Raw genomic sequence first — 14,998 nt, forward strand, 5'->3', positions numbered from 1 at the left:
GGAAGGAACCTCCTTTTGAACCTCCTACATATGACAGATATGATGGAAACTGGTTCCAAAAACAGAAAACTTAAAAAAAGAAATCAAAGTGTGGACTATATATGAGAACAAAAAGAACACAGGATTAGGAGTAAGTTTTAGTTCTATCTCTACCACTAAAATGAAGGGGTTTAATCTTGGATAAGCCTTAGAACACTCTAGGCCTATTCCCAATGTGAACCAAATAAAATGCTAAACCAGATCAGTGGATTTCTTAAATACACATGTAAAGGTCTCGCCCTAAAGATTTTGCTTCAGTGTATATGAAACAGTCCTCTGACATCTATTTTCTAGAAAATGGATGATTTTTTTTTAAAGAATTTATGAGCCAGTAGACTACATGGTCACAGAAAGAGCCCTTTCATTTCTGAAGTGGTAGGATTTACTTGAGTTTTCACTACTCTCCCACATAATTATGCTCTAAAACAATTATTCCTGACCTATTTCTCCCAGTGTTTTCATCTCTCTTCTCTACATATCCAAACCGTTCTTAGTTCTGCTTAAATCTACTCTTTTCTAGTATCATCATTATAACCATAAGTAAATTCTCCCATCCCTGAACTGCAGAGCTTAGTTATGGTATGATTCAACATTTAACAGGGACAACCTCTATTTTACCTTGGGATGCTTAATCATTTGGCATATAAATTACCTTCATTTGCCTCTTCCCTCAATAAGACTAAGTCATTTCTTACAAGTCATCCCACCCTACTGAGCACAGTGGTCCACTAAGAAAACTGTTACAGCAGTATTATACAACAATAAAAAAACTACATCCAGTTTCTCAGCAGGGTCCAAAAAACCCCCTAACTACATCAATGACCTCATTTGTTTTCTAACACTGAAAAATTCAGACTTACCGAAAAGGTCCATCTGACTTTTCTGAATGGACGGATATGGATACTGTTGCAGTTATATCGGGTACAGGAGCTGGAGCAGAAGATGGATTTCCAGGTATAGGAGGGGCCAAGGAAGACTGATTAGAAGTTAATGAAGATATAGAAGGAGTTGGGTGAGTTGACGAAGATGTCACTGGCATCATCAGAGGATCTTGTTGTCTTGATATTGGAGATCTCATCAGAGGTTGTAGATTCCTTTGAATGAGTGGTCTCGGAGGTGGTATTGGGGGTGGGGGTGGAGGTAACTGTTTTCGTAGTCTTTTCGTATAACCAGTTTCATTTTTGAAGTTATTAACAGCCTACAGATAACAAAAATAATGCAGAAAAATGTAATGTAATATTCACCCAAGTACATAAATCAGTTAAAAGATTAAAAATTTTTTTTTTTCATAAAAGGGACACAAGACAGCTACCTGTCGTAAAAATTTATTGGCAATTAAAGCATCAGGAGAGACATCATTTTGATGGCATGTTGGACACGTATGTTCATCTGATTCCAGGAGTGCTGTTCTTATACCTATGTATGATAAGATTTTAAATATTAGTAAAAGCATCCTAGAAATGCAGTGTTTATAGAATGAATTAAAAAGATAGCCCACATCTGTTCAGTTATGTTACTGTTTTTCAAGCACACAGCACAATCATTTCTTAGATTAAGAGACTCTTAAGTAAAATCTCTTGTCTTAAAGCACTCCTCTGCTCTAACTTTTCTTATGACCTATGCTACATTAAAAAGAGAAGTGATAGCTGGGCATAGTTGTGCATGTCTATAGTCCCAGCTACTCAGGAGGCTGAGGCAGGAGGATCGCTTGAGCCCAAGAGTTTCAGATTGCAGTAAGCTATGATCACAGCCCGGGCAACAGAGTGAAACTCTGCCTCAAAAAAAAAAAAACAAAAGAAAAAGAAAAAAAAATTAAAAAGATCAGAGCAGGATTGAATAGTGAAATTTTCAGGCAGCACCATTTTCTTCTGGGTAAGAAGGGACAAACTTAGGATAAGTGGCAGGAAAAAAATCTAAGTGCTAATATAAGTGATGAGGGGGGCGGGGGAAGGTCACAACCACATGGCAAATGCTGGGTAATATGTTTACACGAGGCTGGTTTAATTATACCTAGAAATTTTAGGATAAGCTATTATTTACAATCCAGGAAAGGGGATTTAGGTACCATTTAAGAATATTTCCAGAATTATCTAAGGCCCAAAAGATCTTAAAAATTCTATATTTAAAAAAATCCCAATATAGTTGCCCTGATGAAGGTAAGGGAGGTTGTCCGTTCTAATACATAAAGGGACAAAGAGGCTATTGTTTAAAAAAGGTAGCAACAGGTTGGGCGCTGGGGCTCGCGCCATAATCCCACCACTCTGGGAGGCCGAGGCAGGAGGATTGCTTGAGCTCAGGAGTTCGGGACCAGCCTGAGCAAGAGTGAGACCCGCCCCCCCATCTCTACTGAAAATAGAAAAATTAGCTGGGTACAGTGGCACATGCCTGTAGTCCCAGTTACTTGGGAGGCTGAGGCAGGAGGGTTGTAGAGAGCTATGATGATGCCACCGTACTGTACCCAGGGTGACAGAGCAAGACTGTCGTAAAAATAAAAAATGCAGCAACAAGAACAGCTTTCACTAACTAAATGCTCATGCTCAACACTTATTATCAACATTGCATATTTTAATCAAGAGCTTTTCCAAGTAAACACAAATATTCTAAAATATACATCTGCAAAGGTTCAGCATTTCTTACATTCATCACAGTAACTGTTTCCACAGCAGGGAATGACAACGGCATCAGTCATAATATCTTTGCAGATGAGACACAACAATTCATCTGGGATAGGATCATCTTCTTCTGATGAAGAAGATGGTTCCTCTGGCAGGAAGGGTGGTTTTTCTTTCTTCCCAATTGCATATGCTTCTCTGTAAAAGAAGATTTTCATGTTTTAACATTGTTAAGAAGGCAGAGTATTCATGCTACATTTTCTACATGGGAAATTATAATTCAGTACAATGCCAAATTAGTTTAGACAAACATAGTATCTTCCATAATAAGGCAGCAGTTATACATATCCTCCCCCTAACAACAAAAAGACACAAAACAAAACCCTAAACAAATATAACAAAAAAAAACAATAAATGCTATAAAAACAGCTAAAAAGATCTTAGAATCCGTAACTCGTAAGAACTGAGGACCGGGAGAGATACAGCAACACATTTAGTGTCATAAAGCTCTACTATTTTTTCTACTCCTTGTTTCTTGGGGGAAAAAAACCAAACAAAAACTTCCCTCCCCATATTCTAACAGTACCCCAAACCTGTGAAGGTACTGAAGTGAATGCCACAAGATGGGAAACTAAAATTAGTACTGACATTATATAATTAAGGGAAGATAGTTCAAGGGAAATTATTATGTCATCACCATACAAATAATTAAAGAATGAGACTTCAAAACCAATGACCTACTTATAATTAGCATTTTAAGAGAGACTAATTTATTTATAGTCAATTAAGAAATATTAATGACTTAAATGATCAAAATATGTGTTACAAAAATGTGAAGTAACACCTCATTAGACATTCCAGGTCCAGTTTTTGTAGAAATGCATTTTGCAGAAATGTTGGTATTAAATATAGTATTAAAAAACAAAAAAAGTCTTCTCAGACTTCTCACCTCGGTTTCCACACCCTCATCTTCTCTGAAATCAGGCAAATTTGTAAAACATAGGAATTCCTAGAGAAATCCTTTCTATATCATTTAGGAACAGAGTGTGTTTATCTCAATGCTGAAAATGAAAGAATCTCAGCTGTACGGAGTAGGGTACCTTAGGTGTGTTATTTGTGTTGCAGTTGCTCCATAGACATCACCACGATTCCAGAAATAAGTATCAATTTGCTTATGCCCCATTGTTCCCAATTTGTGAAAGAGGAGTCTCCCACTGCCCAAGAGAGAAAAGAAAAGAAAAGGGGGGAAAAAAAAAAAAGAGGAGAACAGAGGATAGAAAAAGAAACAGAAGAAGAGTCTGAGTTGCTTATCAGTGGTGTTAGTGGAGAGGGTGAAAGTTTCATTTAAAATAATTGGGCTCCCATCTTTCCCCAATATTTGCTGTGTGTTTGGCACAAATGGGCTTTTGTATTTCAGCATTCAAAAGCAATGAAGTTAATTATTAGTTAGGGTTCACAGGTGATATTAATTTTCCAACACAAATTTCTGTTCTTTAAAAACGTTTACATAATATAGATGAAGCGGTCTGCTCTTAAATTGTGTCTGTAAAAATCACCAATTTCAACCTCAAGTTGTTTGGTGACATCTATGAAATGTCTCTGAATTAGAAAAAGCATAACAACAGACTGTTTCAAGATGAACCACAAAAACACAGGATGGTGACTGATAAAAAAAATAGATGGGGGTGAAGTTGAGGAAGTAAGCAGGGCTGGGAGTTTAGGAAAACTCTTTTTTTTTTTTTTTTTTTTGAGACAGGGTCTCACTGTGTTGCCTGGGCTAGAGTGCCATGGCATCATCCTAGCTCACAGCAACCTCAAACTCCTGGGCTCAAGCGATCCTCCTGCCTCAGCCTCCCGAGTAGCTGGGACTACAGGCATGCGCCACCATGCCCGGCTAATTTTTTCTATATATTTTTTTTAGTTGTCCGATTAATTTCTTTGTATTTTTAGTAGAGACGGGGTCTCGCTCTTGCTCAGGCTGGTTTCGAACTCCTGAGCTCAAACAATCCGCCCGCCTCGGCCTCCCAGAGAGCTAAAGATTACAGGTGTGAGCCACCGCGCCCGGCCAGGAAAACTAATTCTTAACTGTAAACTAAAAAAACATTGCATTTACTAAAAAGTACATATTCAAAACCATTTAATTTTTTCAATATCATTCCATTGCATAGCCATTTTTATTATCCCCACCTGCTCACTATACTACAACAATATTTATAGCATGAAGCTGAAGAAATCTGTGTTTCCATATACAGTTTTTTATATATATATTTTTTGGTCACCAAGAACATAAACAACTATTCTCTAAACTGATGTTTCTTGACGTACATTCTGAGGATCCCCTACCTTCATAAACTTCCTGGAAGACCTGCTAAAAATGCAGAATTAGAGTCTTTGCACATAACTTCTAAATCAAAAACTGAGGGGTGGTGGGCAGATCATCCAGAATCTTTCTCTTTTTTTTTTGCCCAAGGTCACTCTACCTGATCAGAATCTTTTAACACATTTTTGTAGAAGATTCTTATGCACAACAGTTAGACAACCATAGTCCAAAGGAACATTTAATATTGTGTTGTATATCATGAATTCACAACTGAAGATAATAAAAAAGGTAATTAAACACAGTAATAAAAGCAGGGAAAATAGGAAGTTATCTAGTCGAACCATGTCACTAGATTTTCATGTCTGTCCATTTTATTAAAAATTGGCTCAGAAAATAAAATCTGAATACAAATTAAAAGTAAGCATTAGGTGTGTTATAGAGAAATAGCTGATCTGAACTAATGGTTTATAAAATAAACCCTACTTACATACTATATCCAAACTTATTCAAGATACCTCAGTATTTCGTTTATGCTTGGCACTAAATTTGCCTTGACATCTTGCAGAACTTTTATTCTTAAGCCTCATTTCTGAAAATGATTACAATCTGTTTTGTTCACTTAAAAAATGCAAGCAGCATATATAATAAAATTATGTGGGAGTATGTATGTGAATGAGGAAGAAAGCAGGGAATGACAGAAAAAGAAAAAATTAGAAGACTACAAGGGAAGTGGCACTCAGTGATAAAAATCCCCAAATCCATTTTAAATTTGCTTTTAAATGGAGCAGACTGCAGCCTCACAGAAATGTAACAAGTGGAGACTAATAATCTTGGTATACAAAGTGCTCAAGGAATCCAAGTAGCCAAGTTACAAGCCCAAGACTAAAACACTAAACCCTGGGACTGACTGTAGCCTCCATAGGTCATACCTAATTTGCATACTTACGCATCTATAGTTGGTATTGCATATTTTCCAGTGTTGGTAAGCATTGCACCTTTCATATTAGGATCTTTCACTTCCATCATGAAACTTCTGGGAATTCCAGTGCTCTTTTTAATCCTAGGACCAGATTCAAAGTTTTTATCCTATTCGGCGGGGAAAAGGAAGACGAGAGGAGGAAGGGAAAAAAGCAGTTACCTTTCTTTAATAAATTAGGTAACACGACACAGAGCTTACTAACTACTTGTATTATTTGTAGTGGTTTACATATATGATCTCATTTAATCCTCACAACTGCCAATGTGAGGTCAGTACTATTATTATTTCTATGTCAGAGAAGAAAAACCAGGCTTGGAGAGATCAAGTAACTTGCTCAAGCTCACTCAGCTACTAAGCAGCAGAACCAAGATTTGAAGCCTGGCAAATTTGACTCCAGAGGCCATGCTCATTAACTATTGTGATAGAGAAGGCAATATTTACCAAGAAAAATAAGATGGCTAAGAAATAATTCTAAAAAAAACCAAAAGGTGTACCACAGTTTCTACTTTGGACTTACCCCATTTGTTGGGCAATTCTTAATATAATGGCCAGGTTTACCACAACGGAAACAAGTGTAAGATGGAGGTGGTGGACCTAGAGGTTTCTTCATGTAACTAAAAGGGGAAAAAAAAAAAAATTACATGTATATAAGGACTTAAAAAAAAAATAACGTTTTTGATTGGGGGGAACCCACCCCAAAAGTTCCTATTAGTATAAAATATTTATGAACTTACTTGATTGGGTCGTATTCATGGCCAGATTGCGACATCATTGCTTTAATTTTATCTTCTTCAGAAGCATTGGCTTCAGCCAGATTGGCAGTCTGTTTAATAGGTAATTATTTGACACACACATTAGAAACACAGTTAAGACCACACAGCCAAAGACAACACCACTCATCCTGTAAAGAGCAGTACCTAACTAACCTTGCCTTAAAAACAGCTATTTACATATATAACCTGGAAGAGGCACTGAGAATTCCTTAGGTCATTACATGATGTTTGGGTGTCTGTGAGGCTGAAGAAAATCTTTCTGGGGGCACTCAAACCTTAGACCCTGTTTGTACCTTACATTGAGATTTATATACTACTCCTCTAAGAGTTAAAGACTGAGATTAAGTTAGAAGAAAAACACTTGATGTTTTTAAAATCATGAAAATAATTCAAGTGTCAGAGCACTGAGATTATAACTTGTAACTTGGAGGCAGGGGTTGGGGTAGAATGACCAAACACATTATATAGCAGGTATTAGAAGTCAGAAGGCTTTTTAGGTAGTGGTGTCAGTTTCAAATTAAGTACAAAAGATGTGCATTGAGCATTCATAATTTTAAATTCAACTCTCCACATAAATTTTATGAGCTTCATAGCTTCACCTTCAAGGTATTAGATACAATAGATATAAGCAGGGTCTAAGGGAGTGATTTCTAATAACTTGAATCTTCAAGCACCTAGCAGTCATATCAGCCATCCATTGGGTTTGTCTTTACATTCATCCACAAAACAAGCAACCAGTTTTAACATTTTATTGTAAATTTATATACAAAGAATGCTTAACATTAACAGAGCTGAGAACAACAGCAACATTTACAGAAAACTGAATTACAGATGTTTAACAACTAATTTGTTTGAACCCAAACATTATTTTACAAATACCTGTAGTTTAAAAAAAAAAAGAAAAAAAACAAGCCCCAAACCTCCCCAACTTCTCCCCGCAAAGAAACAATGGTAGGAATAGACCAAAACTCAAATATGGTCCTTACAGTACATAAGAATAAAAACAGTAAACTATAAACTACTAAAGATGTTAGCTCTATGCTAAACCACTTTGCATTAGAGAATTATAAAATAGGATAGTCTTAGTCCACTGTATGTTTTAGAATCAATTTTAATGTGTAGTTTTCCCAGAACAGGAGCTTGAAAAGCAATTTGTTACTAGGACATTTTTTTTGGGTACATTCTAGGGGGAAAGGACACAACCTATAACAAAGCCAAGGACAAGATAGGGACAGCACTAATGGAAAACCCATTTTTTCATTAATCTTGGTTGCTAAATTTGGTTTCACAGTTCTGATGCAGGGAAAAAAGGATTATCGGAAAACTAGACAACTTCTTTCTTGGCCCTCAAAAGTCTGCCTATTCTTTTTTTTTTTTAAGGCACAATTTGTGAGCTAAATGTATTGTTTTAAAAAGTAATCCATCACTAGTGCTTTCCCAAACAAAAGATACACATTCTTAAGTAGAAAATGCAAGCAATCTTAATCGCAAAACACGGCATATACAATGAGTTCAGGAGGTAACAATCTGCCTCTCTGCTAAACATACACATTGGTATATTCCTGTAAACAACTTTATACACTTACACAATTCATGTAGTCTGTGTTCAAACAAATTAGGTTGTTTAAAACTTTTTCTAATGTAGACAGACTACAAGTCTATAGTATAAAGAAACAATTGTATAACATTTAAAATATTGACCTTCATGGGATCGATTCAAATATTCAAGAAATAACCATGCAATCGTCCGTGTAAAGGAAATCTTCTGTTTTGGCTGCTTTAGAAAAGTCCACATAATTTACAGCCAAAACCAGGAAATTCCTCCAGAACCTTGGTAGTTTCCAATGTATAATTTTAAAAAATGTATGAGAGAAAAAAATGATTAAGTGTAGCTTCGTGTCTTGAAGTCTTGAAGATGAACAATACTCCGACATTATGCTGAGGCTGACAAAGTACTCCCCTATCTTCTCAAAACGGCAACTACTCTTTACAGGATAGTAAAAATATGTACAATGCTTTTGCAATACACATCCTCCCCCAACCCCTCTTAAAAAACTGTTCCACATTAAAAAAAAATACAATGTTAGAAAAAGACTTATATTTTCAAGAATATATATATATATATACCTTTGTAAGCTGGGCCAGAGAAATAGATGCGGAAGGGTCATCAATCTGTTCACAAAAAATTAAACACACATTCAAGTTCCAAACTGAAAACATCTTAAAGTGATCATTTAGTCCCTACTGATACTTAATGTTCAAATATTGGGCATTTTCTTAGTTTTCTACACATTCATTGTTACTTTGTTTTAAGCCTGAAAGTGTAACTCAACCGACTTAATCCTTCTCTACATATTTCACACGTAGTTATAAAGGCTATCAGTTGCAGGGGGGGGACTCAATCACAATGCAAAAAATGGGGTAAAGAAAAGTATATCACATAGAAAATCTGTTTAGAGTGGTGACTAAATACTAAGAGTCCCATGTCTCTCAATGGTCTCTAAATTTGATAATGCTCAAGACAATGTACACTAGAATAGAGAAAAAGAAATCCTTCTAATTTTCCCAGAATGCCTTTATATAACATTGTAAAAAAAGCAACTCTTTAATGGCTCAGATAATTGCTTTAATAAATAACAGCTCTGATATAATTACTACGTTTTTTCCTTTTTTGAGCATGTACTGCTTAGCCTGAATAAATGTGTTTATTTTCTAATACAAAGAGTAACAAAGAAACCACAGCTTTATCAGGGCAAAGATGTTAAGTCAAAAAAAGGGAAAACAAAGGCAGCCTGGGGAAAGGGAAAACAGCTGTCACATATGATGATGGGTTCTAGTATTTGGAAAAAAGAAACAATTTAATCAAACAGAGCAAATATATGTAAGATATAAGGGAGCTTTAAAAATTACTTAAAAGATTTTTAAATTATTTGATCCCCTAAAATGATTTTAACATCAGTTTTTAAAAAGTGTGTATGTTTGTGTGAATACACACTCACACAGATATCTTTACCAAGTAATCCTGAAGATATGATTTCCCTACAGCTCTGTGTAGTAAGTAGATTCCTTATTCAACATGTTATAAGTTTCTCATGCATTATTGGTCAGAGCTCTTGTTTAAAATAGAGGGAATGTAACGAGTGTCTGGATCAAAGAAAAAAGTCTTCATCGGATATTTTTCAAGTATCCCAGAGAACTAAGAGCATTAAAATAAAAGCAGCATGATTTACAAGCTTGGAATAGGAATGTAACCAGTTTCAGTATGAAGTTCTTAGCCTTGCCCACCAGAGTAGGGATTCAAAAAATGTAAATAAAAACAATGTTGGCTAACTGTAAGATACATCTCACAAATATCTTAGGGTTTTAAAAGTTAGTTTGATGGACATCACTGGGATGTTTATTCAGACCAAAGGTTCTCTGCTCCACGTTGAGGGACTATGAAGAGTTTACAATGCACTAATCCCACATTCCTGATACGTAACTGAATAACCACATAATTTGTCAGTGAGTTCTCATTCTTGCCTAGCTTTGAAGTATTTTTTCCATTAAAAACTAATCTCAAAGGATAAATAGGAAAAAACCCAAAAGAATACATACTCTATTTTTATGCAGAATAAATTCTGACCTACTCAATCTGTTTTAAAGAGGGTTACATTTTACACTAACCAGGAATTATATGAATTTAAGTTAACAAGGACTGAACAAATTACTGTCAACCATCATCTGTACGTTTCTAACCAATGAAACGAATTACTAGCCTTTAAAAATAGCCCATTACTATCTGGAATACAACTACTGATGATTTCTTTAGAAAGAAAGCAACCAATTATATTAACTTTCTTACCAATGGAACTGAAAAACATTTTTAAAAGTCTTCCCACTCCTAACACTTAAGAAATGGCTTGATTTTGTTTTTATGCTGGGCCTTCTTCATCCTTTCCTTTTAGCCTTTTGCTGAATTATTATTGTACCACGTATTTATTGAGCTGAAAGTGGTTTCAGATGTGCAATTGCACCTAAATTACTTTTCTTCCCACCAAATAATCACTATTGCCCCTAAATACCTTATAATCCACCAAGAAGTCAATTTTACCACAAATTTAGAAAAGCATCCAATTTTGTTTTCTACATATAGCAAGGTGTTAAGAAATGAGTGAAAATGTTGACAAAGAATGGTTTAAAATGATTAGGAATTTATATGTACTAAACATCAATAAAAATAGTGACTCAGTAAGATACTAATGGTAAAAAAATAAGTCTGTCACGTTAAAAAAAAAAGTCTTCATGAATTGATCAATTCATACTGTAGACATTAAAATTAACCCACCTCCCTGCATCTAATTTGGGGTCTTGTTTCTGGGAGCAAGGATTTGTAATCTTTTGTGCCAATTATACTTGCTTGAATTTAAAGGATCCTACAAAATCTAATTCTGATGTTTAGTTACAAGAACATCCATCTTTGGTGTACCAACATGGAAGGGATGACTAAATAAAACAAGGCTGGGGAATACGGAAACAGCCACCCTTTATTAGAGTTGGCTTAAATTACCAGAAAACTATGCATTTATTACACTTCTAATTAGAATTTTAAAAATTGGCTAAGTGCCTCTATTTAACTTTGCTTTTGTGAATGTGTACAATCCACATGACTCTTAAGTCTCCTTAGATGGACACTAATTATGCTTGATGAGTATATTCTCTTCTCATCCTAAATGTCAGCAAAGGTACCCCAAGCAAATAAATAATGGGGATAACAAGGTATCTGATGTCTCCATTTCAGATAATTCTACCTAAAAATTAAAGCCACTTTTAAAGTATTAAAAAAAAAAAGAAAAAGAAAAAGAAAAGAGAAACCTAAATAAGCTTGAAATAAACTGCTTCTTATAAATGTAATACAGACATGCCAGGGAACACACAAGGCTAAAAGAATGTTAACTTTATTTATGAACATGTGATTTGTGTTTATACACATGCTAATAAACAAAAAAGAAATAATTGTTTTCAAGAAATAAAACTTCATCTGAATTAGTTTAAATACTATATAAAATGTACTTTATACAAAATGTGTTACATCAACTACTACAGTAACCAGGATAGTCGATCTAATTTGTGCTAGCATTTGGATACATAAAAATCAGTTTTAAACCAATCACCAGCAAAACAGAAACTTGGACAGTTTTTACAGCATTATGCTTAAAAAAAAAAAAAAAACCCCATATATCCAAAAAGAGGGGGAAAAAACCCCAAAACACTAAGACTTTTGATCTTTGAATTACTATATTTAGTTCCATGAGAACTAAAGGCCATATACTCTAGAGAACAAGTCCAAAGTTCAGATAATCTACGTTATGTTTAAGATTCAATGATCCAAGGTTAGTGAAATGCCTCATACACAAAGATCAGTAGTATTTAAAAAGTATAAAGTGAAATAGCAAGCAATACCCTTGAGTTCTAAATGAAGATTTCAGACATCTTGTACTGTGTACAATATCAAGCCTGAGCAGTCAAATGTTTAGAGAACCATCAAGTTTACAGAACCTCATTATGATAGACCTGTGTTCTGAAACAGATGTTGCACTCCTTAACTTAGAAATGCTGCCTTTTACTTTAGAGCTTGAAAGTTAAACTGGTGTCACACTTAAGGTTAATCTGTGATTACAAAAATTAAGATGTTACCCTGGTTAAGGGAAGTTACCTTTGATAAGCTACAGCTTTCAACAGTCTACAATTAATTAATGCAGCATTTTAATATCTTCTGAGAAAGAGAGAAATACTTCAATTTGGACATTTAAGCTGACTAGATAGAAGTGGAAGATATTCTTCATATTAAACTCTGAAAACAATGTACCCAATTGTATAAAATCATCAAAATCACTGAGACATTTATATATTTACGGGGGTCCCAACTTTGGGTTTCATTTTATAGTACAGTTGTAAACAAAGAACAGGAGCTCAAAATTGCCAAGTAAAGCAAGACTAAATAATAAGGCTGCATCAATGGTCCCTGGAAAGCTCTTTTCTATGATGTGTTTGAAATTGGAGAAAACATCAAACTTTAATAAGCTTTGCATGTTGCTAATGCATTTTTGAAAGCCATCAATCAGGCAGAAAAAAAAAAAACTAACAAAAACTAAGTGATACAACGTGAAAATGGCAAAATATACACTCCAAACATCTTTTTATTGCAAGAAACAAAAAGCACACAACAGCCTGTACATACATACAAAATACTAACTATAGACAGACAGATGTAGAACATGTCATCATGTTCTTTAGTGTAAAACCTAAACGATCTAAAAAGTATCATACATTAACTGTACAACACAGTGTCATACAGGGAGAATGCTATCATATTTAATATGAAACAATGTTATGGGCACAAATTACCCATTCTACAAAATAAATGTGCAAATTATGCCACATATATCCATATTCAACTGAGCTGTCATCGAAATACATTTTATTTACAATATGTACTATGATCAGTTGGATATTAAGTTCTAAAATGATTTACTTCACTGCTACATTATAAAGGTAAAAGCAATGTGTAGAAAAAGTGTGAGATTGTGTTTTTACATACTGCTTTTGTAGTTGCCATCACTGGTTCTGTTCGACTTCTAAAAAACAAAACAAAAACAACAAAAACTAACATTAGCTATTTATGAATTTTTGTGCTAATAAATCTTAACACATCTTTAATCACACATTTTTAGAAATACAATTTTCCTTTGGTACAAAGATTTAAAAACAGCAGATTTCTGAATGAATAAAGTACTATGACTCATCTTTACCACTTTTGAACAGTTTAAGACACATTTGTGGTTTCAAAAAAATTCCGCACTAGGGAATTCTAAAAATAAGTATACCTTGCCACTTACAATAAATGTTTTCTGAAAGGTAGTGTGGGGATTTTGTTATGTTTAGAAACTTTGTGGTTTACTCTTAAGAGACTGAAAAACTAAACTATATTATTCCCCAGTTTCTGAATAGGTCCAGATGTAAATTTTCACCCACCAGATTTCCTTAGAGCACTGCTCTCGACATTTATAATTTGGACCCCTGAGAAACTGTTGTGCTCCGAAAACTAAGTTTCAAATCTGGAAAGCTAGGTTGATAGCTATTTTCATTTTTAAAATGTCTCAGAACAATGACCAAGAATTGAACAACAATTCTAACTCCCAGGAAAATACAATATAGAGTATTTTGAATTGGACATTTCTCCCCTACCCCCACTGAACAGATGCATGGAATGAATTGGACAATTTGATGTTTAAAAGAATATACAAATTAAACTCAAAAAGAAATTTGTTTAAGTCTACACAGGAAAGGGGACAGGGATTGAGTTGTTAAATATAGCCCTTAAATACTTAGTTTTAAGTCATTCATATCTTGACTACAGAGAAATGTTAGATAGCATCTCCGAGGAGTTTCTAGGTTTACGCATGATTTGGAAATTCTAAGATAAAAAAAATTGAGCTTTCGTTTTCTAGTATTTGCTCAACAAAGAGGCATTTTATGAAACAAATTTATTATTAAATTAATGCAAATAAAATTCTATATATGTGAATTTCGACACACAATTCTGTGTAAGAGGCAACTTATTTTTCCATGTACTTCAAGTATTTCTTTTCCCAAGAGATTCTGAATGTAAAAAATCTACAGAAACTGAATGTTTGCTATTTTTTAAAAAAAGCACTTGATAAATTTTTTTCCCCAACCCTCTGCTCAATTTGCAAGGCACTTGATAAATTAAAGTGCAATTTCACACTAGATGGTAGGAATTAATTCTTCTCTTATAATTTGTAATTTTAGAATCATTTAAAGCTAAAAGCACATACCACTAAGTTCACTTGGAAATTACAACGAAAGTATTCAGTTTTTTAATGTTGTTACTATACAGAAGATATTACACAAAAGGACTGCCAAATGTTAAGATATGGAAACAACAAACTAATAAGAAAAATTTTTTAGAATGAATTCTTGCCCACGTGAGTGTAAAGCTCCAAGAAATGACTCTATTTTAACTCAATTCCAAGAACACATTCCACTTCACAGGACTGGCAAATTCCAGAATATTCTTACTGATCCAAAGCAGAACATGCCAAAATTTCAAAACTACCTCATTTCTTTCCTTTCTTTTTTTCTTCTTTTAAAAGACTGGGTCTCATTCTGTCACCCAGGTTGGAGTGCAGTGGTGCAATCATAGTTCACCATAACCTCAAACTCCTGGGCTCAAGCAATCCTCCCACCCCAGCCTTCTGAATAGGTAGGACTA

At 34.5% G+C, this 14,998-nt stretch overlaps 1 protein-coding gene across 2 annotated transcripts in view; it reads right to left on the minus strand.

Annotated features, from left to right (window-relative positions):
• RBBP6 (retinoblastoma binding protein 6) overlaps positions 1–14,998 on the minus strand; it is a 34,341-nt gene that overhangs the window by 10,165 nt on the left and 9,178 nt on the right. For both annotated transcript variants that reach the window (XM_012644998.1, XM_012645000.1), the window contains exons 3-10: positions 13,304–13,340; positions 8,851–8,895; positions 6,685–6,773; positions 6,468–6,564; positions 5,918–6,057; positions 2,677–2,849; positions 1,352–1,455; positions 900–1,237 (exon numbers count right to left, since the gene is read on the minus strand). In XM_012644998.1, the coding sequence (XP_012500452.1) occupies positions 900–1,237; positions 1,352–1,455; positions 2,677–2,849; positions 5,918–6,057; positions 6,468–6,564; positions 6,685–6,773; positions 8,851–8,895; positions 13,304–13,340 (1,023 nt within the window). The remainder of the gene's footprint in view (positions 1–899; positions 1,238–1,351; positions 1,456–2,676; positions 2,850–5,917; positions 6,058–6,467; positions 6,565–6,684; positions 6,774–8,850; positions 8,896–13,303; positions 13,341–14,998) is intronic.

This window comes from Propithecus coquereli, unplaced genomic scaffold (assembly GCF_000956105.1).
Source record: "Propithecus coquereli isolate 6110/MARCELLA unplaced genomic scaffold, Pcoq_1.0 Scaffold223, whole genome shotgun sequence".
Lineage (NCBI taxonomy): Eukaryota > Metazoa > Chordata > Mammalia > Primates > Indriidae > Propithecus > Propithecus coquereli.